This window comes from Astyanax mexicanus, chromosome 11 (assembly GCF_023375975.1).
Source record: "Astyanax mexicanus isolate ESR-SI-001 chromosome 11, AstMex3_surface, whole genome shotgun sequence".
Taxonomy (NCBI): Eukaryota; Metazoa; Chordata; class Actinopteri; order Characiformes; family Acestrorhamphidae; genus Astyanax; species Astyanax mexicanus.
In genome coordinates, this window is record NC_064418.1 from 29,239,653 (window position 1) to 29,265,375 (window position 25,723).

At 36.2% G+C, this 25,723-nt stretch overlaps 1 protein-coding gene across 1 annotated transcript in view; it reads left to right on the forward strand.

Annotated features, from left to right (window-relative positions):
• itgb5 (integrin, beta 5) overlaps window positions 1-25,083 on the forward strand; it is a 66,563-nt gene extending 41,480 nt beyond the window's left edge. Inside the window, exons 11-15 of the mRNA XM_007253476.3 lie at window positions 11,992-12,214; window positions 13,396-13,496; window positions 18,069-18,188; window positions 19,223-19,389; window positions 20,589-25,083. Of these exons, the coding sequence (XP_007253538.3) occupies window positions 11,992-12,214; window positions 13,396-13,496; window positions 18,069-18,188; window positions 19,223-19,389; window positions 20,589-20,684 (707 nt within the window). The 3' untranslated portion in view covers window positions 20,685-25,083. The remainder of the gene's footprint in view (window positions 1-11,991; window positions 12,215-13,395; window positions 13,497-18,068; window positions 18,189-19,222; window positions 19,390-20,588) is intronic.
• The last annotated feature ends 640 nt before the right edge of the window (window positions 25,084-25,723 follow it).

The window sequence follows — 25,723 nt, forward strand, 5'->3', positions numbered from 1 at the left end:
CAGAAAAATGCCGGACTTTAGAAAACTTTGAAAATTTAGAAATAAGAATTTGCAAAAACAGTAATTTTACTTCACAGGGCTCTATTTTCTATTTTTTATTGGAAGATGAGACCACTATGTTTCCTTGATCAGACATGGATAGAACTAACTTAGTGTTTTAAGTGTCAGAAAAAGAATACTACCACTGCTTCAATTAAAAAAAAAATATATCTGTAATTTGTTACCATTATCATTCTCGTGTGCACACTTGCATTGTATTTAATTGATAAACTTGGATTAAACCAATTGTATTACATACATATTTGCTCTTACAGTGCTGAAAGAATTTAAAAGAAGAAGAAAGGTTAGATTTGCTCATGTTTTCCTCATAATATAAGTGTAGATTTAGATCTCCCACATTAACTACCCCTGCTGATCTTCTACTGCAGAAACTGTACTTGAATCCATTTTTTATAATCTCCTGTAAAAGTCTCCTCCATCTTTGGCTTTTTTTTTTATACTGGGGCAACATTTAAACATGGCTATTTTGACCTTGAGGCTTTAGGAGACCGCACAAAGGAACATGCTGTTGCTTGTGTAACCTGCCTCTCTACTTCACAGCACAGACGTAGGAGCCTCTGCACTTTACAGGCCTAGTGCTGTAGGGAGTTTCTGTGGTAGTGTTTATATGTACACAACAGCTGGATTAGCATGGACAAAAACACTGCAGCTTCTACTTAAAGGTCACCTTCCGTCGTTTTTTCTTTCATTTTAAAATGTCTAGTTGTGGTCTCTAGTATGAATGAATGACATGTGAGCCGTTTTTGTAAAAAAAAAGTGCTCAGGTGTCTCTGTATAGCTCTTTTTTAATGGACTGTTTTAGGGGTGTGTCCAAAATGACCGGATTCCAGCTTTGCTCATGAATATTCATACATGCAAACAGCATGCAAATATCTCTCCTCTGATTGGCTAGGAGCACTGCGACGCCCCTCCACCGCTCTGCCGCTCACTGCCTCCCACCTCCTAACTGATGAGCGGTGATGTTGCGTCGCTTCAGCTCCGCCTCTGGGAGTTTCTCGAGCCAAGGTGGGCTGGTCTGTGAGTTTCTGCCTACGTAGGCAGAAAGATAATTCAAAATTCACCCGTTTTTCGGAGGGGGGGAGGGGGGATTTCTTTGCTTAGCTCCTGCAGACAATGGGGGCTGCAAAACAGTTTAATGTGCAGGTGTACACATTCAACTCAGAGAGACCTACTGTATTCCACAAAAAACAAGAAAAATCGGATTTTCGCGGAAGGTGACCTTTAAAAAAGTGGCTCAGGTTGCTTGTTTAAAAAAATATTATTAAATATTTATATTTTATTTATATATTAATATTTTTTTGGGTTTGAAGATGGTTTGTTGCAACAGTTTTGGTTATTTAATTTTTTTTTTTTTCAGAAGCTCAGAAATGGTCCATGTTTGTGTTATTCGGTTGAAAGCATGATCCATATTTGATGAATGTTTGTATATAAGCATGGACATCATGGTTCTATTTTTTTTTGTTGTATGGAAATTAAGCCACCATTGTTGAGCAGAGACCACCTTTATTGACTTTACAGCACTACCTAAAGAACCAAAAGCAAAGAGATGTTTACCTATTGTCTACCTAGTTTGCCCTGTAAGTGTAATGATTTAACTTGGCATGTAAAAAAATTGCAATGTTATGTTTGTGATACTGTGCTAATTCTCAAAAACTCAGCATTGTTTTTTTTTTTTTTTTATAATTAACATCAAACCAAAAGTAAAAAATTATTGATACTTTGTTTTAGGTGAATGAATGTACATTAAATCAGTATATTAATCAAAACATCCCACAAATGGGCTGGGTCATGCTGTGTTATGTTTAAACCATGATCTTCAGACCCCTCCTCACTTAAAAAAAAAAAAAAAGAAAGAAATGAAAATTGGAAAATGGCTTGCTTACATTATCACAATAAACCGTACTATATTAAACCATAAATCCTATCATGTATTATGGTATCATATTGCTAGGTTCTTGCCAATACACAGCCCTAGTTCCAACAGTAGAAGTGCATTTTATGTATTTTATTTTGGACCATATTTTAATTTTCATCAGATTACAGTAAAAAGCTCAGCTCTGTTCAACTCCAACCAAAGCTTCCGCCCAGTTAAATCCCCAATCTGCTTCGAGTCCATGTAATAAACAGCGTTTCTGACTCTGTCAATCACGTAATTACTGTAGTGTAACCCCTCTTTTTTATGATATAACAGAATCATGGTTTAAATTCATGTTTTTTTTTTGGTGGGGGGAATTAGCACAGCCAATTGAAACACATGGAGATAGTCGCATCATAGTCCAAAGAGTCAAGCTGTTGAGCTTGAACTGTTGTTGGCATTGTTTTTTTTTTTGAAGCGATGTTGGGCTGTCCATGTGTTGTACAGTCTTTGGTTTAGACCATATGCTCATGAATGGAAAAATACAATAACTTGCTCAATTTGATAGAAAATCCCTGTCAAGCTGTGGTTAAAACTGCAATTCATCAGCATTACCAAGCTCTACTCTTTCAGATGAAAGAAAAGCTCATGGCTGTTTCTGTGATGCCTTCTTCTATTTATAGTTTCCAAAAATGTCTTTTATAACTGATGAAAAACCACAATACTTACAGCAAGAAAGCGTCCCCCTGCTATTCTACCATCTGTTATGCCTGGAGCTTTCGACTGAAACAGAAATCTAAAGCGCTGAGTCTGTTGGTGGGTTAAAGATCAGACATGGCAGAGATATTCTAGCCACAGTTTGCACTGAAGCATCTTTGACTGTGAAATGACAGGGTTTGTACACAAGTAAATTGATGGTGTGTCCATGACAGAATCTATTTGAAGTTGTCCCCAGAAGGGTAGCAGATAAGCCACAAAGCCTCAGCCTGGTGAAAACCAGATCTGAGGTCAGCCTGAAAGGCAAACACTGCAGCTTTTTAATCTTGCCAAGAAGTTTCAGTACACTTTTTTTTTTTAACTAAATCATTTTATGATTGTTTTTGAGCTGTCTTAAAATTCTTCCAGTCATTTTTTTCAGTCAGGTATGTAAAACAAAAGAAAAGAAATTGCTACTTTTGGGAATTTGAACAGTTGCCAAGGTCGAGGGGATTTTTTTTGCCTCTTGTCCAAACCTGTTGCTGGTCTGAAAAAATGTTTTGGTGAATGATTGAAGTAAAAATTGCTGGTGTTTAAAAGCTGTTATTACAGAGCAAGGCCCTGTGTTCTACCTATTTTATATATATATATTTTTTCTTTCAAAAGAATAAGTTGATAGTGAATAAAGCATTATTTTGAAAGGTCCGAATAACTCACAGGGAATGCTAGCCAAGTTTATATACAGCCTTCATGTGGCACAGTTAGTATTAACACATACACATGCAAATTTTCACGGTGTTTTGACTTTATACCACATGGACACCCTGTTTTGGTTTAGTAAAAATGAAGCTTTCTGAAAACAGTGGAAATGTAATTTTTTTTATTATTTGTTGTCGTGTGGATGGGAAAGTGGAGCTCACAACACATGCATGCATCTGCCAAGTTGGTTAAGTCGGTTAAGAGATGCCTGCAGTGACTAGCTTTGCATTCGATGATTGGGGGTGTTTTTTTTTTATTTGATTTTTATTTATTTAAATAACAGGGATAATACACATTGATCAACATTATTATTTCATAATGTAAATGTGCCAGATTTTGCCATGTGACTAATTTTCATCTGCTGTCCCTGGGCAGATTGATGTTCTAAAGGAAACCATCTTAAGAAAAACAGTAGAAGTAATTAATTAAAAACACAGAAGTTACAAAAAATACAGCATAAAACAAAGTCAATGATTATGCTGACAAATCTGTGTGATCAATAACCAGGCTTTCAAACTTCTGCAGAAAAAAAACAACTGTTATTGTAAATAAGAATGTTTTCAATGACTTGCCTGGTAAAATTAAATAATAATAGGTTAAATAATAGAAAAAAAAAACAACTCTTAGACTGTTGCGTCAACTTAAAACCCCATTCTTTTTCTTACTTTTTTTAATCAAATGTTATTGAGTTGTGTCCCACTTGCTACTAAATGCTATAGTTTTAAACTCGTGTAATTTTTTTTATGACTGCTATAAATATTGTTCTATACCTTTTGTGTTTACAGCATGTACACAGCAATATTTTACTATAATTAAGATATATGAATAACTATGCCCGATTACTAGGAGATCTACCAGAACTTTTCATGTTAAGATTTCTCTGACTGATTCATTTTGCAGCATTTTCTAAATAGAAAAGTAGGAACTTCACTCTCAAGTAGGCGTCATGATTTTGGGGAAGTGTGGGATTTTTGCTTCCTTTCATTTCACCCAGAGACATATCTGTCTAGTTTTCTGCTGATCACTAGTCTAACGAATGGAGACGCAGCATGGTGAACTCACCGACACGGCCCATGGATGATGTGGTCTGGTGCCAAATACCTCTCATCACTTGCTCACTGTAATTGCAGCTCCTTTAACTCTGGCGGAGCACTCAGGGTTCAGTTCATCAAGCGCTGGCAGGGGAAAACTGAGAAACTGTGGGGATGCAGTGAAATATCCCAAGAATCTTATTTCAGGAAGGCTGGCTGTTCCCAGAGGTAGTAGTATGGGTGAGGGGAGAAGAGGAAAGGAGCTGGGTCTCAGTGATCTGTCGAGACACTTCCTCCTCCAGGCTTCACAAGCAGAACTTTATCTCTTTCTGTTAAGAGGCCAGAAGATCATTTTTGCAGAAAGGGTAGAACTGGTTCCTCTATTGTGTAACTGCTGGAGTTTGAGTTCATGGTTAATTAAGGCTGGGTAATGCGGCGATTATGTTATTGGTCTGATGAAAAATTGTTGAGACGTTGTTAAAAGAATATTGTGTTTCTGAAGAGCCACATGGGGCATCAAGGCATTTTAACCAGAGACATAGGCAGCCTGTAAACAGCAGCCTGGGTAATGTGAACCTTATGAACTACACTAAAGCACATAACTGACTGAGTATTTACGCATAATGTTTTCATGTTTTTTATAATTATACAGCTCTAGAGAACTGATTTTGTGACTCAGTTTCTCTTATTTAACTATTTATAGGTTTATGTTTGAGTACAATGAACATGTAGTTTATAGAATAAAACAACAAGACAACATTTCTTCCAAATTCCAAATAAAAATATTGTCATTTAGAGCATTTTTTGGCAGAAAATGAGAAATGGCTGAAATGACAAAAAAAGGCGCAACGCTTTCAGACCTCAAATATTGCAAAAAAAAAACAAGTACATAATCATGTTTAATATAGGTGTTTTTTTATGAACAGTTTTAATGCATCTTGGTATGTTTTTCTCCACCAGTCTTACACACTGCTTTTGGATTACTTTATGCAATGTCTGGTCCAAATATTCAGCTTGGTTTGATGGCTTGTGATCATCCATCTTCCTCTTGATTATGTTCCAGAGGTTTTCAATTTGGTAAAATCAAAGAAGCTTCTAATTTTTAGGTGTTCTCTTATTTATTTATTTATTTATTTGTACGTACTTGAAAATAATACTTGTGCAAATGCACAGTAGAAAATCACCAGTATATTTTAAAGATATTTTTACATTTTTATTCTTAATTATAGGCCTCTCAGCAAATCTAAATTTTGTAATACACACTGTATAATACAAATGTCTTCAGGTATCAAAATATTTATTATTATTATTAATATAATTATTATTATTACCAAACAGCCAGTCTAATACTTACTAATAAGTAAAATATACATTGAAGTTATAAGAAGATTGAGATTCTAAACCCTGATTGTTGTTTTTTTTATTTATTATTTATATTTTAAACAAACAGAGCATACACAATGTGAATTTGCAAATGCTGACTGATAACTTATAATTTTAGAAGTTCCTAAACAAACCCCTTGTGAGAAGGAAGTATACCTAACAGCATCATAATATGTTTAAATTAGGTAAATAATACTAAAAATGCATTTTCTATTTAATGTTCTTCATGGAAATACAAATTAAATATACTTTCTCGGTATCTCCACAAACTGTATTTTTAAACAATGCTTTAAATTATACATTGTGTTGATAGAAAATAAATATAGTGACATTAAATACTGCCTAAAGTGCGCATTAGTGTATTTTTTTCCAGTCACAAAAAGGTGTACACAATATGTGCATCAATACGCAATGTAGTGCATTTACAATGTACTTCAAGTGTATTTAAAAAGGGGTTTAAAAAACACATATATTTAAGTCTACTTAAGTTTGCAGAAGTTGTATGAAAAAATACACTCAAAAGCACAATTTTAATGCTTTTATATTGTGTTTAAATAAAGTTGTTTCAGAATAGTACACAATTAGGTACATGTTAAATATACTTAATACACTTAATACACTTTTCTTTTACAAAGAACATTTGAAAGCTGATGTTAAATCAGCTATTGCAAAATAGGCATCACTGTTTATTCACTTTAATTCTTTTAAATCTCTGCAGCACTGGAAAGCTAAAGCATTCTACGCCTTTGTTAATAGTCTAGATAAGTAACTGTCTTTAGATTATCATTTTAAACCTTTCCTTTATTGGTTTCTTGGCTCTGTAGAGTTGCATCTTTATTAAACACCAAAAGAAACAATTCAGTTGTGTACAGTACTTTCGACCTTTCATTCTGTATAGTACTTTCTGTTATGAGTTATTTTGCAGAAGGACTAAACTCAAGGGCATGCTTCTCTTTGTTCTTATTGGTGTTCCGGTGTTAGTTGGTCCGTTTCATGTGTGTTTCCTTCTCTTACAGTGCCTTGGGCACAAAAGAGTATCTGTGAGCATATACAGTATATTTTTGACAGCTGCCAGAATGTGAGAAGAATTTCATTATTATAAGTCCTGTGGCATGAAGATCGAGAAGGGATGTTTTTTTTTTATGTGCTGTTGGTTTTAAGTGGTATGTCAGAAACTTGTGTCAGAATGTCAAAGTTAATTTCTGTGTTTTTCATCTTTTCTAAAGAGAGAGAAATAAGGTTTGGTAGGAGAAGGCTAAAAAGCTAAAAGTAGACTTCTGCATGAAACTGGAATGAGCTTGCATACAGGAAATCTCTGAGAGCATTGCAGGCATTCCAGACTCTTATAAGAAAATTTGGGTTTATTTTAGGAAAAAGCGGCTCTCTTAGAAGCAGGTTGAGTTTGTTTATCTTTCCCATGTCACATTTATAGCAGCACGTCTAGCAGTGTAAGTACAGTAACACAGTGTGGTTATATGTTAGACCCAAGCTACTTACCAATGGGCTCCTCTTAAGAAATGTACAAACTTTGAGAGCTGCTTGCTTTTAACGTGTTTTAACTTGACACTCTGTGCCAACAGGCAAAAACTCTCTTTACATACAGTGGTATAAAAAAAGTTTGGACACCCCTGTTAATTTTCACGATTTCTTTTATAAATCATTGGTTGTTCAGATCTGCAATTTCAGTTGAATATATCATATAGCAGACAAACACAGTTATATTTGAGAAGTGAAATTAAGTTTATAGGTTTACATAATATGTGCAATGACTCTTTAAACAAAATTAGGCAGGTGCATAAATTTGGGCACCCTTGTCATTTTATTGATTTGAATACCTTTAGCACTAATTATTGGAACACAGAATTTGTTGGGTTAGCTCATTGACCCTTGACCTACATACACAGGTGAATCCATTTTTTGAAAAAAGAGTTAAAGTGACCAATTTCAAGTTTTTGTCCTCTTTGCATCTTCTCTGAAGAGTGGCAACATGGAAGCCCTAAAACAAAACTCTCAAATGACTTGACAACAAAGATTTTTCAAAATCATGGTTTAGAAGAAGGATACCAAAATCTGTTAGTTTACACTGTGAGAAAAATGGTGAGGACATGGAAGACCACATGCACAGTTCTAGTTAAGGCCTGAAATGGCAGAACAAGAAAAAATCTCAGATAATCAGAGGAGAAGGATGGTGAGAACAGTCATAGTCAACCCACAGACCAGCTCCAAAGATCTACAACATCATCTTGCTGCAGATGGCGTCACTGTGCATCGTTCAACTATTTAGCTCACTTTGCACAAGGAGAGGCTGTATGAAGAAGCCTTTTCTGAGCACACGCCACAAACAGAGCTGCTTGAGATATGCTAAAGCCTTAAGCACATTTAGACAAGCCAGCTTCATTTTGGAATAAGGTTCTGTGGACTGATCAAAGTCAATGAACTAAATATCAACATGACAAGCAATCCTAAAATCCTCAAGGCCTAATATAATATTGAAGCAACCTTATTTTAATATTTTTGCAATTTTGAGTTTCAGTTAGCTCATTTACTTAATCAAATGCTTCTTGGTGTTAGGGCCATATTTTCAGAATACTGAATGCCTATTTTATTTTGTTTATTTTACTTTGCGCACAGGGAGTAGTGTTTTAAATTTTAGGGACAGCACCACTAAACACAGAGAACACAGTCACTCGTAAACTGGCACTCCGTCTTTACTGTGAAATTTTACACCCTCAAATCAACCCGATATTTGAGCTCAGCTGTAATTTCCATAGCTCAGTGGTGCTGTGGCTTTGGACTCCCCCCATGTGTGAATGTAGTGGCTCGAACTGTGCATGTGGTAAAACTGGGTAACTCTCTTTCCCAGAGCCTCTGCAGCATGGAATGGCTTTTCTGGCATAGCAACAGCACATGATGCACAATTACTCAGTGACCTAAATCAGACAGAGTGCTGGGAGAAATGGCTTGCCTTCTTTTTCCCTTGATTTACACTGTTCCTGTCATATCAGATTCGGGCTAAAGCTACATTTTCTGTCCACGTAGTTTCGGGTGAACCCTTTCAAACTGGGACAAATCCTCTCAGTAGCGAGCATGTTAAAACCTGCAGGATGTGTGTTAATGTGAATATTTTAGTGTTGTTTCAGCCTTTTCGTCCTTCCAGCAGTCTTTTCTCACTCTCCCGTTTTTTTCTCTCCGAACATGCTATAACTTGTCTTTTCGGGCCAGTTCTGCAGGAGGCAGGGAAATAGGTTGCAGTGTTTTGGAGCACTAGGATGGTTTGTGTTAATGTACCGTGCACTGTGTTATGTTGTGGTAACGTTCTTTGAATGTGACTCACTGTTGCACCCAATAGGCAGTCCACTGTCACTGGCGATTAAGGGTGACCGTTCTAAGGCGTGGAGCCTTCCTGCAACCCACAGCATGTCAGTCCACATTCACTTTTTCCAGCTCTTTAAATCTGCCACGTAGGACAATACACACCCAGTTATCTAAAGGAGAAAAAGCAAGAACATTTTTTGTGTATGTTATAATTTCAGATCGGGGTACAAAAACTGTCATAGAAATGAGATGAGAATAGGATTTTTAGGTTTTCTGTACTTTTCTCCTCAGGTTGGTCATGGTCTACTGTGTGACGCACAGCATCAGGCATCAGGGTTTGACTGAAATGTTAAGTGATGTCTGTTTAGTAAAGCATTTCTCTTGTTTACATAGCTTGTTGATATATTTCCAGCCTAAATCTGGTGTTTGTTAGCAGCATTATTCTGTCATTTCCTATCCTCTGTTGCTTTAAGCACACATTCTGCCCTTCTACAGATAAAGCTATACATCCATATACACAATAACAGAAATCAAAGATGCAAGCAAATGTACTTGCAGTAGCAGGTCTTAAATATGCTACTCAATGCTTGCCAATAGCTTCCGGAGCCCTGAGAGAGCACAATTGACCTTGCTCTTTCTTTGTGGGTAGAAGATGCTCTCTTGCATCATCACTCCAAAGGGGGATGTAGATCAGCACAAGGCATCTGTTAGCTGATGTATCGGAACCAAGTCGCTGCACTTTTTGCATCAGCAGCAGTTCAAAAAGAGATGGTGGCTGACTTCACATTTACTATTTACATACTATTTTCTATTGTCCTAATAATCTGATATGTGCACTACTAGCTTGTATTACTTAAAGCTGTTTAACTGAACTGAAAAGTAACAACAGTCATTAAAGGCAGTTTGACACAACGAGTGCTTGTTGTATGCTAGTGTTTGATTGCAGCTGTGCTGAGTCTGTTGATTTGTTAATACTCATGCTATGCAAACTGGGCACATGGGTGTAATAGAACATGGCACTGAACCTCGGTTTTAATCACAGCTGTCTGCCGTGCCCTGAAAGCCCTTCTTGTTTGTGATCATCTTCTGCACTGATGGATCTGCTTGTTAGAGCTCTGAGACGAATCTGTGTTTGAACAGTGATTTTCACTGCTGCTCTATCAGCTGCCCCATCAGCTCTTTTAGTGACTTCTGGCGTCCGATACCATCAGGCATGTCAGTAAGTTTCATTCATCTGCACACTCGGCTCAGTGTGAACTTGCTGTGTTGCAGACACACACGAGCCAAATATCTTCTCGCCTTCAGAGAGGACTGCGTGTAATTCCTCCAGTTGTTCTGTGCTGGTCTGGAATGTGGGCAGTGGTTTCTTGTTGGACAGAGCCCTTTTTTGAGCTGAAAGAATGTAGGTCAAATAGATACAGTGCCCTTCTTTATAGCATTGTTTCTACAAATGCAATGACATCATGGTTAGTAAATTGTAGACATATGCTGTGTGATTTTTTTTTTTTTTTTTACTGGTGCAGTTTTACTAGTGCTACATTTCAATCTAAGCTATCTAATATTTATTAAAAGTAAAAGAAAGGAAAGTCCTGTGGGTTTGTGCCTAAACCGTGAACTGTTCTTTATTTAAATGTGGTCTCTTAATTAAAAAAAATTAACAGACCACTTTAGTTTCTGAATCAGTGTTTTTAATTTTGCTACTTATAGGTAGATGTTTAAGTAGAATGAACATTGTTGTTTTATTCTTTAAACTATGGACAGCATTTCTCCCAAATTCCAAATATAAATATTGTCATTTAGAGCATTTATTTGCTGACATATCAAAAAAATGCAGAGCTTTCAGACATGAAATAATGCAAAGAAAACAAGTTCGTATTATACATTTTAAGAGTCCAAAATACAATATTTTGTGTTTTTAATCACAGTTTTCATGCATCTTGGCATGTTCTCCTCCACCAGTCTTACACACTGCTTTTGGATAACCTTATGCTACTTCTGGTGCAAAAATTCAAGCAGTTCAGTTTGGTTTGATGGCTTGAGATCATCCATCTCCCACTTGATTTATATTGCAGAATTTGGTAAAAAAAAAAAAAAAAATCATCATTTATAAGTGTTCTCTTATTTTTTATTTATATAATCACGAGGATCAGTCTGGCTTGCTTTTTCATCAGGTTTCAGTTTTTTTTTTTTTTTTTTTTTATTTAACCCTACTCATTCATACTGAGGTTATGAGGAGTTATTCAGCTTTGCTTTTGAATGTCAGCCATTTGGACACCCAATTGGGAAAGAGATTATTTACAATCTATTAAAAGTAACTAAAACAGAATTTCAGAGCATTTTAAGCATATAAAGCATTTTACTGCACGTGTTACTGTGTATAAATTGGAACTGTGACTGTTTAATTAAAACAAAAAATAAGAATGAAATGGAAGTGAAATTTACTGCAGAATCCCTTTGAACATTTATAACAACAACATCTCTGTTTTATTAGGATATAATTTAACTGTTACTAGTACTTACGCATTGTATATTTTTTTTATCTGCCAGGTCAGGGTCTGTCGCATAGTCGCATAATTGTGAAGTGAATATTGTTCAGTAATTTTCTGTTCGTGGCTGTTCAGTAGTAAAAACTTTACTGTTGGAATTGTCTAAGGTAATAAAATCTGCTTATAGAATTCTGTTATTTAATGTTGCACAATAATGCTGATGTGAACATCCAGCCTTTACTACTATAATATAACTAATATACTGTAGCTCCAGCAGTACTTGAAAATGACAACCATTGCATTCATGTAGAAAAACACAAAGGCATAATAAATATTTTCTCAAAACTGTAAGTGAATGTTATTTTGCATTGCTAAGTTAATAGTTTTTTCTCCATGTTTTCTGTAGGTCATGGTGATTGCCACTGTGGGGAGTGTAAATGTCATGCTGGCTACATTGGAGACAACTGCAACTGCTCCACTGAGACGGCCCCGTGTGTGTCTGAGGATGGCCGGATGTGCAGCGGCCGGGGCAGCTGTGTGTGTGGTCGCTGCCAGTGCACTGAGCCAGGGGCATTTGGGGACACGTGTGAAAAATGCCCCACCTGCCCTGACGCCTGTGCCACAAAGAGGTATACCATAGAGCTGCATTTGAATTATTTTTTACATACTACATTAGTAACATAAGCAACTACATTTAATTATCATTTATAGACCATTTATATATACAGCTCTTGAAAAAAAAAATAAGAGATCACTTAAAACTGATGAGTTTCTTTGATTTTACCAAATTGAAAACCTCTGGAATATAATCAAGAGGAAGATGGGTGATCACAAGCCATCAAACCAAACTGAACTGCTTGATTTTTTGCACCAGGAGGCATAAAGTTATCCAAAAGCATTATGTAAGACTGGTGGAGGAGAACATGCCAAGATGCATAAAAACTGTAATTAAAAACTAAGGATATTCCAGCAAATATTGATTTCTGAACCCTTAAAACTGTACAAATATGAACTACCGGTATATGAAATATGGTCTTTTTCTTTTCATTATTTGAGGTCTAAAAGCTCTGCGTCTTTTTTGTTATTTCAGCCATTGCTAATTTTTTGCACATAAATGCTCTAAATGACAATATTTTTGTTTGGAATTTGGGAGAAATGTTGTCTGTAGTTTATAGATTCAAACAAAAATGTTAATTTTACTCAAACATATACCTATAAATAGCTAAATAAAAAAAAATTGATTCAGAAACTAAAGTGGACTCTTAATTTTGTTCCAGAGCTGTATATATACATTCTTAATTATTTTTTTCATAAGATTGGCTTGGCTGTAAGATCTTCATATTTGCTCATAGTTAGTTATGGCTCATCTACTTACTTTAAAAAGCTTATTAATGTAGCACATTTATGATTGGTGTTTTTGGTGACTAGGACCTTTGGGCAGTGCTGTGTTGAGCATTACTTACAAATCACACTGTCATTTTTTTACTTCTTTTTACAAACATTGGGTATTTAAAGTGATGGGAACAAGCTTTCCATTCCTTAGATGACCCCTTGACCTCTGGTCCTCATGTCATTGCTCATTCACAGATCTTTATAGGTCTGGGTTTCTTCTCAGTTAAGAAAATCTTCCATATCAGCGTTTGATACTTCCTCTGTAGACATGTGGTGTTTGTTAGATTTTGGGCTAAGGGGTCTTTTTATTTCTTAATTCATCCTGTGTTTTGTACTAGTTTTCTACTCAGTTTTCTACTCAACTAACTATAAAATGAATACTGATTAGTGGATGATGATGATGATTGTGTCTTTTCAGGGAGTGCATTGAGTGTCGTCTCTTCAACACTGGGAAATATGCAGATAACCAGACCTGTCAGCGTATGTGCAAGGACCAAATAATGTCCGTGGACACACTCCGTGAGTATATACAGTATTCATGTAGTGTCGATTTAAATATTGTTTTGAAAAGTGAACCCAATCATTTCTGTGGCATCAAATTATTACCCTGGAAATATGTCCTTAACTTTGGAACACTGCTGATGCATGAGGCATGTGAATAATTTAAGGTGGTATCACAGGGCCCAGCTTGAGACTGTTTGAGATTTGGCTGTTGTTCTTTAAATGCTGTGGTGTTATCAGGCAGTTTAAAGGTAGAGTTTGTTAGTGGCCTGACACGGTAATACAATATGTGGTATTAATAAGTTGAGTATTTTTTATTTGTTCTAGATGAGTTTTCCTTCCTGGGCATGGGCACCAAGTTATGCCTCACTTGAATCTTAATGTTCTATTTAAGTGACAGATATTAAAAATTGTTTGTCTAGATTTAAGAAAAGACCTTGGTATCTCCAACTTATTTTTCCACAAGGTGGTCTAAACCAAAGAAAACCTTTAAAAAACAATTGAGCCCTTCCAACAAATAAGAATATACAACTCTGGAAGAAAATGAAGAGACCGCTTCAGTTTCTGAATCAGTTTCTCTGATTTTTCTATTTATAGGTGTATGTTTAAGTAAAATGAACATTGTTTCTTTATTCTATAAACTACAGACAACATTTCTCCCAAATTCCAAATAAAATACTGTCATTTAGAGAATTTATTTGCAGAAAATGAGAAATGGCTAAAATAGCAAAAACGATGCAGAGCTTTCAGACCATAAATAATGCAAAGAAAACAAGTTCATATTCATAAAGATTCAAGAGTTCAGAAATCAATATTTGGTGGAATAACCCTGTTTTTTATTTACATATTTTATTTTCATGCATCTTGGCATGTTCTCCTCCACCAGTCTTACACACTGCTTTTGGATAACTTTATGCCACTCCTGGTGCAAAAATTCAAGCAGTTCAGCTTGGTTTGATGGCTTGTGATCATCCATCTTCCTCTTGATTATATTCTAGAGGTTTTCAATTTGGTCAAATTAAACAAAAACATCATTAAGTGGTCTATTATTACTATTATTATTTTAGAGCTGTATATTGAGCATTTGTCTGTCTTGGAAGAAACAACATTTTGACATAAAAAAATAATAAAATCTGATTTAAACTTGGTTTTCATAATTGTTAAATCTTACAAAAGTAAAAATAACTGATTTCATCAGAAAGAGAAACATGTCTACTATATGGTTATTCACTCAAAGGGCTCATTTAATGAAGAAAAAATAATAATTTTGTATGCACAGCTATCAGTATATATCAAATTACTCATTTGATTCATTATTACGTGAAATGGACTATAAAATTGCTTTATCAAAAATCTTATCAAATGAAATTTGATAGAAAAAGTAATTCAGCTCCTAATGGTCCTAATGTGGGCTAGAATTTTGGGCAGTGCCTTTAAAAGCGAATAGTTAGAAAGTGCTTAATTTGTAAAGAGCTCTTTTCAGCAGTTCAGCAGGAAGCCTGACACCCAGTCAAATTTGCACCGTTGCTCAGCGCTAATCTGACCACTCATCAGAAGCATTTCCTAAATCTGGATTTAACTCCCACTCAGCCCACCATTGCTCTTCTCTGATTGATTGTAGTCATCAATTTGCTTTGAATAGCCTCAGCATTTTGCAAACTGAAGAAGTGTTTCACTCTTGGACTAAAAACAACTTCCAGTTTTCATTCCTGTTATTTGTAGGTTCTACTCTTGTGCTCCCCCTAGAGACGGAAGAGTTGGTGCATTGAGTCGCCATGCAAGAAGGACCCACTCTGAGACCTTTCTGAGCTTTTCTGAGTCGAGAGATACAATAAATACATTGATGCACTGAGATAGCAGAGTGATATTACTAGATTTACACTAGGGGTGGGTAATATGGTCCTAAATAATATCTCAATATCAGAGAATTTTTGTCCATTATGTCCACATTACTTGCAATATGAAGAAACACTGAAATGATGTTATTAATTTAAAAGCTCCTGAGTAAATAATACACTGCTTTCAGACAGAATACTGCTTTTATAACAATATTTTTATAACAATATTCTACCTACAACAACCTGGAAATGCACAACCAGCTGTGTTTCTGTGTTTGTATGTCTGTGTGTGTTGGTGACAGACAGACAGAGCATCTGAGGGTTTTCAGCACAGTGACAGTGTGTCAACAGTTTGGAGAAAACTAAAGGGTGGATTAAAGTAGCAGATGGCTCCATATGTAGCTTGCTGGATTAGCATCATTGCTAACCGGACTTGGGATAAACAGTGTGGCAGTGTGAGCGGCCACAAACACACTCACACAGACAGGCTGATCATTCCAATCATTAATAAGGTCTCTGACTGAAGCGTGAGGCAGGGGCGGAGCATTGTGGTTGGGTCAAAATGAAGCACTCTGATTGGCTGAAAGCAGATCTTTGTGGCTCAGCCATGAATCAACTTCAGTGACAACTTGACTGAGGTTTTTGTCTCTGTTTTAAAAAATATCTTTGTCCACAAATGCAGCATTTTCAAAAATATGCCCTTTGACACGGAGACAAATACCACCTAAAAACACTTAAATAAACAGGAATTTTCTCGCAACTCCTCAGCAACAACTTATGTTCTTTACTTTATTTTCAAAACTTGTTCGCCCAGGCCTGGTCCAGAATCTGTGTTTGCAGTAAGGTTCGTAGGTTACCTCCAGACAGGAGTATTGGAAAAAAAACTGTGTTTGGTAATGTGTGAGTTACATTAAATTAAGCTGTGAACATGTTATTAATTCACAAATCACAGAGAAAACAGAATCCATCCATGTGTTGTGCCCATTTCAGGCTCATTCTGAACAGGCTAAGCTAATGCTGAACAAAAATCAGACATTTAAATATCTGGATTTGTGTGGATGGGGCCTGACGCTTTTAAAATGTGAGATGAAATAATATGTGTAGTTTAGAACATAGAACCGTACAGGTGGACTAGGAGGTCAAAATACGTGCCTGTTACACAGAATGTGTACATGTTGGCAGGTCTGCTTTAGTTGACATGCTTTTCCATTTCAGAGCCATTACTGTTCTTTTTATCACACATTTTAAGGGAATTACAGCAGTAATAGAGCTCGCCAGCACAGGTCAGCAACTGCACAGTGAAATGTTCCTTTAACATGCCTTCCCAAACCAACCAACCAACCTATAGGCCAATGGGTAAATAAAGTGACCAATCAGTGGGCCCTAATCATTGAATGATCCCTCAATGCTGCGGCCTACGGTAGCCTATGCATTAATCCGCCCTGGGGTGGGGTATGGCACACCCATATTTACACAAATAAATCGCTCCTGCCTTGCACACTCACAAGTAATGTCCTGCTCACTTTACCAAAATGTTATAGTGCAGTAGCATCATTCCATGTCTGGACTAGCAATAAGAGAGACACAGTTTTTCCATTTTACAAGTCAGTAGATCAGCACAATGATATGGAGCTGATACTTTTAAGGGAAAACAGTTAAATGTGTGTGTGTGTGTGAGGTAGTGTTTCATTGTTTTTGGATGTGGAGTGTACAGGATTAAGAAATGCAGCATTCTCATTGGCTCTGCCTGTGTTATTTTGCGAGATCCTGTAATAACACATTGAACCTGTGAAAGCTACCACTTACTTCAGTCAGATCAGCCCACCTGAATACAGTTCTGTAGCAGTACCTCCTCAGTTCCTGCCTATTAGTCCTAATCCCCCATAATAAGCCAGTGCACAGCATGGCAAAGTGTCACCCCTAAAATAACAACCTTGTGTCTCAGAACAAAAAAAACTATTTTTTTTTTATTTACAGACATTAAAGGCACTTTATATTAAACAAAATGATTCACACTTTTATAGAAATTGTTTATATACTCTATATTTTAAGTGCATATTTTGCATATGTATCTATAAACAAAATATGAACATGATATAATTTCACTGCTTTTGGATTATTTAAAGATTCTTAACCTTAAGCATTTCTAATGGTTTATTTATGATTATGTTTTGCTGCAGTGTAAAGAACCAATGCTAAATTTTAAAAGTTGAAAAATGAAAAATAGTAGGAATAGGTTTAATTTTTTTGTCTGACCCAAATGATATAATTTTTATAACTCTTTCATTACTGCTAATATACATATGTTTTTTTTTTGTTTGTTTGTTTTTTAAGTTGTAGTTCTATTTTTACTGTTTTACCATTTCTCAATATTTTAGAATTTCCCAACTATTTCATACTTTGGTTTTAATGAACTCCACATGTTTGTTTTTTCCCAGTACATTCTATCACAGTGGGTTAGTGCTGATGGGAGGAGACTTAGTGACTTGTCAGTCCATGTCTTTTTCAAGCTACAACAGTGTGTTTAGTATGGAATGCAAGCTGCTGTCCAGAAATGATTTCACTGAGAAGGTTCTATAACGTGGGTTTGGATTGGGGGCTCTGTGTGTTTTTCTGCCTGTGCTCTTGTGGCTCAGTCCCGGTTTGGCCAGCTGTTTTATGGAAGAAGACTGATCTCTCTCTCTCTCTCTCTCTCTCTCTCTCTCTGCTCTTCCCTCACACCCCCACTTCCTTCTTTCTTTTCCCCCCTCAGACACAGATGACCCCAGCGCTGTGCTGTGCCTGTATAAAACAGAAAACGACTGTGTGATGAAGTTCACATACTCTGAGCATGCGAGCGGCCAGTCCGTCCTCAAAGCCTTGCAGAAGCCAGGTCAGTGTGCAGCTCCCAGCAATGAAAACAACACTGGGAACTCTTCCACTACTCCAGCTTGTGCCAGTGTTATGAAAGAGGAATAAGGATGAGATTATTAAAGTAAAAAAAAAGTTAAACATTTAAATTCTTTATGCACATTTGGAGCTTTTTGTTTTAAGTCTTGAAGGCAGTTTTTCTACAGCTGTAGCCCCTCAGCTCCTCACCCCCTCTTCCTGCACGACATAGTTTTGTGTTTTCTCTTGCTATTCCCAGTTGCATAGCCCCCTGAGCAATACCTGAGTTCATGATGGGAATGATAATTAGGTAATGATATGACTCAAGAGTAGACTGGGGAAAATGCAGAGCTGCTTTTCTTCATAAAAAAATATATTTTTAAGCTATAGCTGGTTTAGAAAGTGTAGGCTTGTTTTATGTGTAATTAAACATTTCACATAAAACAAGTTTAAACTGTAGGATTTTGGCACATAATGCAGTAACCGTTATGAATTTCTTTAGTTGCTATCAAGATGGTATCTGTGGTACCTTAGAAAGTATAAAATGGTCCCACATAATTTTATCTTAAAAATGCTTTATTTGTGTTAAAATATCTTAAATAACATTATAATCCCAAAAACATTTAATTCAGTTCTTATATGCACGTCACCTTACTGATTTAACTTAACAGCAGACTAAATTAAGACAATACTGAATGAGGAAAGGGCATGGGGAAGTAAAAATATTTCAAAAGCCAGTTAGATAACTCTAACTTTTGTGGGGTTTTTTTAGCATATCAACCTTTTTTTTATTTGTGCAACATTTGTTAATGTTTTTGTGAAGGTCTGTAAACTAAATATTTGTATTGTGTGCATTTTGTTAATTTTTTGTATTTTGTCTGAGTGAAATTAAAGTCTTAAAAAAATCTTCCATTTAATTTCCCCATAACTGATTAAGAATTTTGCAACAGCTAGAAAACAATATGCAGCTATTGTCATTTAAGAAAAAGTATTCAGAGGGTTAAATGGCATACAATTTTTTTTTCTCTGCATTTTCAGAGTGTGCTTCTGCCCCTGATGCCCTGACAGTGGTGATGGCAGTGGTGGGCAGTATTCTGTTGGTGGGCATTGTGCTGCTTGCCATCTGGAAGCTGGTGATAACCATTCACGATCGACGCGAATTCGCCCGCTTCCAAAGTGCACGCTCGCGAGCACGATATGAGATGGTAAGAGCATTATTAATATCAGTATGTTTTGCAAACTATTGTACTGAACAAGTCGTTTATTCAGTATTTCAAGTTGTTTATGTATATAGTTTGTATGTGAATTTGACTGGCAGTAAAAATGCTTGAATGTAGTTTTACAGGCCTACGTATGAGCCTATTACTTTTTTCTTTTATTTTAGCTTTGCTTGTAAGGCGAGCCTTGATTTAGACACATGCCTAGCCTAGCTTAGAAATTTATAAAAAAAAAAATCCTCTCTGTGTCTATTCAGCATGGTTTATAGTTGGCAATCAGAAACCTTGGTAGCCGATTGGCTGGGTTAGCTTATAGCCTTTTTAGTCACTCTACACGCTTCTGGAGGGCATGTTGCAGCCCTCTGGTGCAGACAATTACAATGGTACATGTTCTGGTCAGTCATTCTCCCTTTTAGTTTCCTTAGCAATAGCATTTATTGTTTTAAGCCTCACTTCCATTGTTCCATGGTTTAGGAATTGGCATATTGTACAGTGTTACTTGTATAAGCCTAGCATTTGAAATGAAGAGACTGCAGAATGTCACTTCCATTGTCTGAACTGTTTTATTGCTAAGGAGAATCAAGTTTTCAAAAATTTCTTTAAGATAAGATTATTCATTCTTTTATTATTCATATTTCAGGGAATGAAAACAGAATCACAGTATAATCTATAAAAAGACAATGAATTGAAAATAGAAAGAGATTATTATTTATTTTTGTAAACCTTGTATATATAGACATTTGCAGTATAGTTGTAATATCATTTTAGTCTATATTAGATTGAGTTTGTGAGTCCTGTTAATAAAGTCTGGACTCTAAAGTCCAGCTGTGAGCTAAATAGTGTTAAACTTGTTTCCTATCATTCCCTACATTCCAATGGTGCTTTGGATGAGGTAGACACAGTGGAATGTCCACATACTGTTTGTCAGACGCCTAAATGTAAACAATTAGAAGTTCCAGCTTTAAAGAGCGAATTGGGCAAAAACACTAAGCTCTGATTGAAACCATAAGCCTTCTTGGATCACTTGAGTCAGTTGGGAAAAAAAAATCAGTCATGGCAATCATTCCAAGGCTGTTGTTCAAAGCCTCTGGTTGGTCTGCACGACGGCCATGTGCATTTCAATGAACCCATCTGACCTAGTTTCCCCTCGCCTTCTTTCTCTTTGTCCATTTCTCTCTTCCTCCCAGGCATCCAACCCTCTCTATAAACAGCCCATCTCGACTCACCCGGTGGAGACCGTTTTCCACATGCACAGCAAGTCATACAACGGAGGAGTCCACTGATCCCTTACCTTCTGCTTCAGGGTTGGGGACGCGGCTGGACCGGTCCAGTTGGGCAGTGTTTACAGTTCTACAGTGGAGAACAGAGATTGTGAACTCTATGCAGAAATGCAGAACCTTTTGGTGAAATACTTAACAGCCTGCTTAACTGCCAATAAGAGACTGTTCTGGTTGGTGGTTTGATTTTTTTTTTTTTTTTTTTTTTTCTCTCGGTCCTTTCTTCAGAACTTATGACTGAACCACGAAGTACGGTTGTATGATGGTATGATGTGATGACCACAACGTTTTTTTTTCCCCCTTTTGTGATGAGGATATGCAGGATGAGCTCAGATCGTTTCTTCTTAAGAAAAAAATAAGACTAATAGATGAGATTTGCTGCTTCCCCCATCATGGACTGCCTGTGTGAATTTGCCAATTTTACTTCAATTCTAACCACAATCTTCCACACCATAAGGGATGCAGCGTGCATTACATTGTACAGATAAATGAGGCATTGATACGTGTATGTTTCTTTTTTTTTTCTTAACAGCAGTGCCTTTCACAAAAACCTAAACCTGCATCCTCGTGTACGTGTCTTTTGAAGTGTATAAATGTATACGAGAACATTCTGTATTTTGCTGATACATTTGGTACTAACAGAGCAATAACTTTCTTACCGTTTTTGTTTTGCACAATGTATATTAGATTCAGGTTTATAAAGAGATAAATAAGAAAACCAGCCGCTAGTTTGTCTGCTTAACCTTACTTATTTGCACAGGTTATATATACATAATAGAGTAAACCTCCTTGTAGGCCTTCAACTGTTTAGTGGGAATTTAACAGCACTGTGTTGATCATCTTAAAACATATTATTTCATCTGGGAGGGACTGAATCTGGGCCACTTGGAGGTGATACAGCATTCTGGGTCTCAGCAGTCTTATATCTCACACCCATCCCAGCAGAGGAGGAAAGAATATGCAAACCCATTCCTGCTTTTAAACATAGCAAGAAATATTTTGGAGAAAACTAAAACTGTACCGCAGAATTATATAAATTATATAGTTTGTACACCAAGACCAGCCAGTCATTGGTTTAATCCACTGTCAAATCTGAGTAATAAGGAGCTGTATGAAGATTGTTATGGACTTTCACTGTTTTTCACTGCAGTGAAAGCCACCCCCACCTCTCTGCACAGCACTTGGACCATTGTATGTCGGCCTTTAACAACATTCCTACAAATATGATTTGTACAGATATGAAGTAAATGCTGAAACCAAGCCTAAAATACTTTAGTCTGCAGTGCCTGGGCACTTTGAATATGGGTGTGGATGTCTGGGGCTAATTAGAGTTTGATTTGATTTTTGTGTGTGGGCGTTTGAAATAAATAATGGGAAATGAATCTGGGTGTGTGACCGCCTGATATGAAGTCATGCAACACTTTTGATAGTGTGTTTGCCTTTAAGTTATGTTGGTGTTTCAAACTCTGAGCCTTGAAGTTTTCAAACAATAATATACAAATGTACAAAATGGGGATATCACCAGTAAGCACCAGTGACCCAATTCATAGAATCAAATTAAAGTTTGTCATTCATATATATATATACAGCTCTGGAAAAAAATTAAGAGAACACTTTAGTTTCTGAATCAGTTTCTCTGATTTTGCTATTTATAAGTATATGTTTGAGTAAAATAAACATTGTTGTTTTATTCTATAAACTACATAAAAAATTTCACCCAAATTCAAAATAAAAATACTGACATTTAGAGCATTTATTTGCAGAAAATAAGAAATGGCTGAAATAACAAAAAAAAAAAAAAAAACGCAGAGCTTTCAGACCTCAAATAATGCAAAGAAAACAAGTTTATAATTATAAAGTTTTATAAATTAATATTTGGTGGAATAACTGTGGTTTTTAATCACAGTTTTCATGCATCTTGGCATGTTCTCCTCCACCAGTCTTACACACTGCTTTTGGAAAACTTTGCTACTCCTGGTGCAAAAATTCAAGCAGTTCAGCTTGGTTTCATGGCTTGTGATAATCAATCTTCCTCTTAATTATATTCCAGAGATTTTTAATTTGGTAAAATCAAGGAAAAACATCATCATTAAGTGGTCTCTTATTTTTTTTCAGAGCTATGTAAATGTATAAATATTTATATTTATATCCAGAACTGGGTGGGTATTTTTAGATGATTTCTATAATTTTTTTGTCTTGATTTACCTTTTTTTTATTTACATTTTAATGAAAACGTCTTTATAGTTTCTTCACATATGACAAACTCACTGACACAGTTATAAAGCTCCTTTTATCTGTAACAGCTTTCAGAGCACATCAGAGACCAACTGTCAACCATCTCCCACGACATGAGGTCATTTCAAACTTCCCATCATGTTCAATGAACCATCGTTCACTGAATAAATGGACTATATATGCACTCGTGTATATATGTTAGGAGGATTAGAGATAAACAGTGTCCCATATTGTTTGATGTACACTGGACTTATGTAATCACTTCTTTAGAAGTGAAAATGTGCGTTCAGCTTTATTATCAACACTTCTGTTAAACAAGCCCTAGAAAACTGCCAAGCATCCAGTGTGATATGGGGGGAAAAACTGTTTGTTTATTGAACTTGGAGGAGAAAGCAGAACAAATTTCCCGGATGTTCACTGAACCTACGAACATTGGTGTCTGTTTTTGGGGTTATATTTAACATCTGGCTGGAACACGCTAGATAATAGCTCTACTCTCAGGCCATTTTCAGACCTTAGCCAGACAGGGTGTGTGTGTGTGCGTGCTAAAGAGAGGGAAAAAGAGAGAGAGAGAGTGAAAGAAAAACATCCTCTCCTCTGTCCACCCAGCAGCAACCATGGCTGTGTATTGGCAAGAATTTGGTGATGTGAAACATATCACAATACACAGTTGAAACACATTGTGTAATACTCTAAAGAATGCTTTAAATCTACTTTTAGGGAAACAAAATGCCATAGTGTGAAGCACTGTTCATAAATATTTATACATTTATTCAGCTCTGGAAAAAATAAGAGACCACTTGTTGATGTTTTTCCTTGATTTTATCAAATTGAATACCTCTGGAATATAATCGAGAGGAAGATGGACGATCAAAAACCATCAAATCAAGCTGAACAGGAGTGGCATAAAGTTATCCAAAAGCAGTTTGTAAGACTGGTTGAGGAGAACACGCCAAGATGCATAAAAACTGTAATTAAAAACCAGGGTTATTCCAGCAAATATGGATTTCTGAACTCTTAAAACGAAATGAATATGAACTTGTTTTCTTTGCATTATTTGAGGTATGAAAGCTCTGCATCTCTTTTGTTAATTCGACCATTTGTCATTTTCTACAAATAAATGATCTAAATGACTATTTTTATTTGGAATTTAAGAGAAATGTCCTGATTTTATAGAACAAAACAATGTTAATTTTACTGAAACATATACCTATAAATAGCACTTAATTTCAGAGCTGTATATTGTAAAATATGAGTAAAAGAAAAGAGTTACCCTCACAAAAATGACTCACTTCAGACTTTAGAAACACTGGATGTTGGCAATGGTAACTGGGAAGGAAAGCAAAGGTTTTCCCAGCTGCCCTTACATTCAACTCAAAGGCAACAGTAATAGCAAATGCAGATGTTAAATGTGTTTAGGTATTCTTGGTCCTTGTGTAAAGCGTACACCAGCCAGTTACACAACAACCACTAATAGCCACACTGCTTCTATTTCTGTGATTTTTATGACACAGCATGTGGTCTTGAGTGCTGTGAAGAGTCCCAAGGGTGAAACTGGTAATATGGAGACAGATGGTGGTGGTAATGGAGCTTCACAGGCTGTGATCTGTGAGTATTTTAATCGGGTAGTTGGCTCAGTAGGATCAGGTAGTGGGAGGTCTCCTGCAGTAGAGCCTGAAGTTAGCATCCACAGCCAGAACGCTTAGACTGGAGTGACGCCATAGACCTAGGAAGTTCCAGACGGGAAGTGAAAGTAGGTTAAAATGCTAGAGTCTGACTCTGAGAGTCAGAATTAGATGTTATGTGTCGTAATATACTGAGTGAAAAAGAGCTGATGAAGACCAATAGTACCTTATACGTTATTTTATTGAGTACTCTTATAGACTGCAGAAGGTTGGATGAAGGCCCCATTGTATGGCCCCATGAATGTTGACTATTTTGTATAAAAATCAATAATATCTGAACAAGTTTTTTTTATTATTAATATTTCATGTACACTGACTGACAAAACAGTATACACTAAGAAGGACTTACTGACTCATAAATAGGATTTCAGCCTTTGCTCATAATTATTCATACATGCAAACATATCGCCTCTGACTGGCTAACAGCACTGCAACAGCAGCAAGATGGACAACAGTTTAAAATAAAGACATTTTCACACTAATAACAGTCTTTGCAATCTCATATTTTACTTTACATGTGTGATGCCCTGCTAAGTGCTGTTCAGCCACTGATCTAGTCTTAGAGTCTCTGTAAAACACGAAATCCACTGGAGATCCTACGTAAACACACAGGTCCAGAAAGCAAAAATCCATTTTTTACTTAAAATTATTATTATTCTTTTGGTTTAAACGAGTGTAAACTGTTTTACACATACACCTACCAATTGTAATTGTACTTCACTGGTGGTGTTCCATAGACAAATTCTAAACATTAGCTCTGAATTACTGGGCAAAGCATATAACACTGATGTGTTATTTGCACAAATAACACAGAAACATACTGCCATGCTGTTCATAGCGCTGTAAGCTCCTATTTGATAAGACCGGTCACGGTAGGCGAGACGGTAGGCGAGACTAATACTAATTGAATACTAATTCACGGGTTAACGTAGATATGAGCGCTTTTCCTGATCTAGTCATTTTTCAGAATATTTTCTTTTACTAGCTGCTGCAGACAATGGAGGTTGAGGTTTTGAAAGTATCAATTAAAAATATTGTGTAGTTCAAGACAAGGCCTAGTTCCTGTCCGTGAAACTGCCTCTAAAAGATGTGTTGTGTACACCAGGCTTAAGACCTAACTGCATG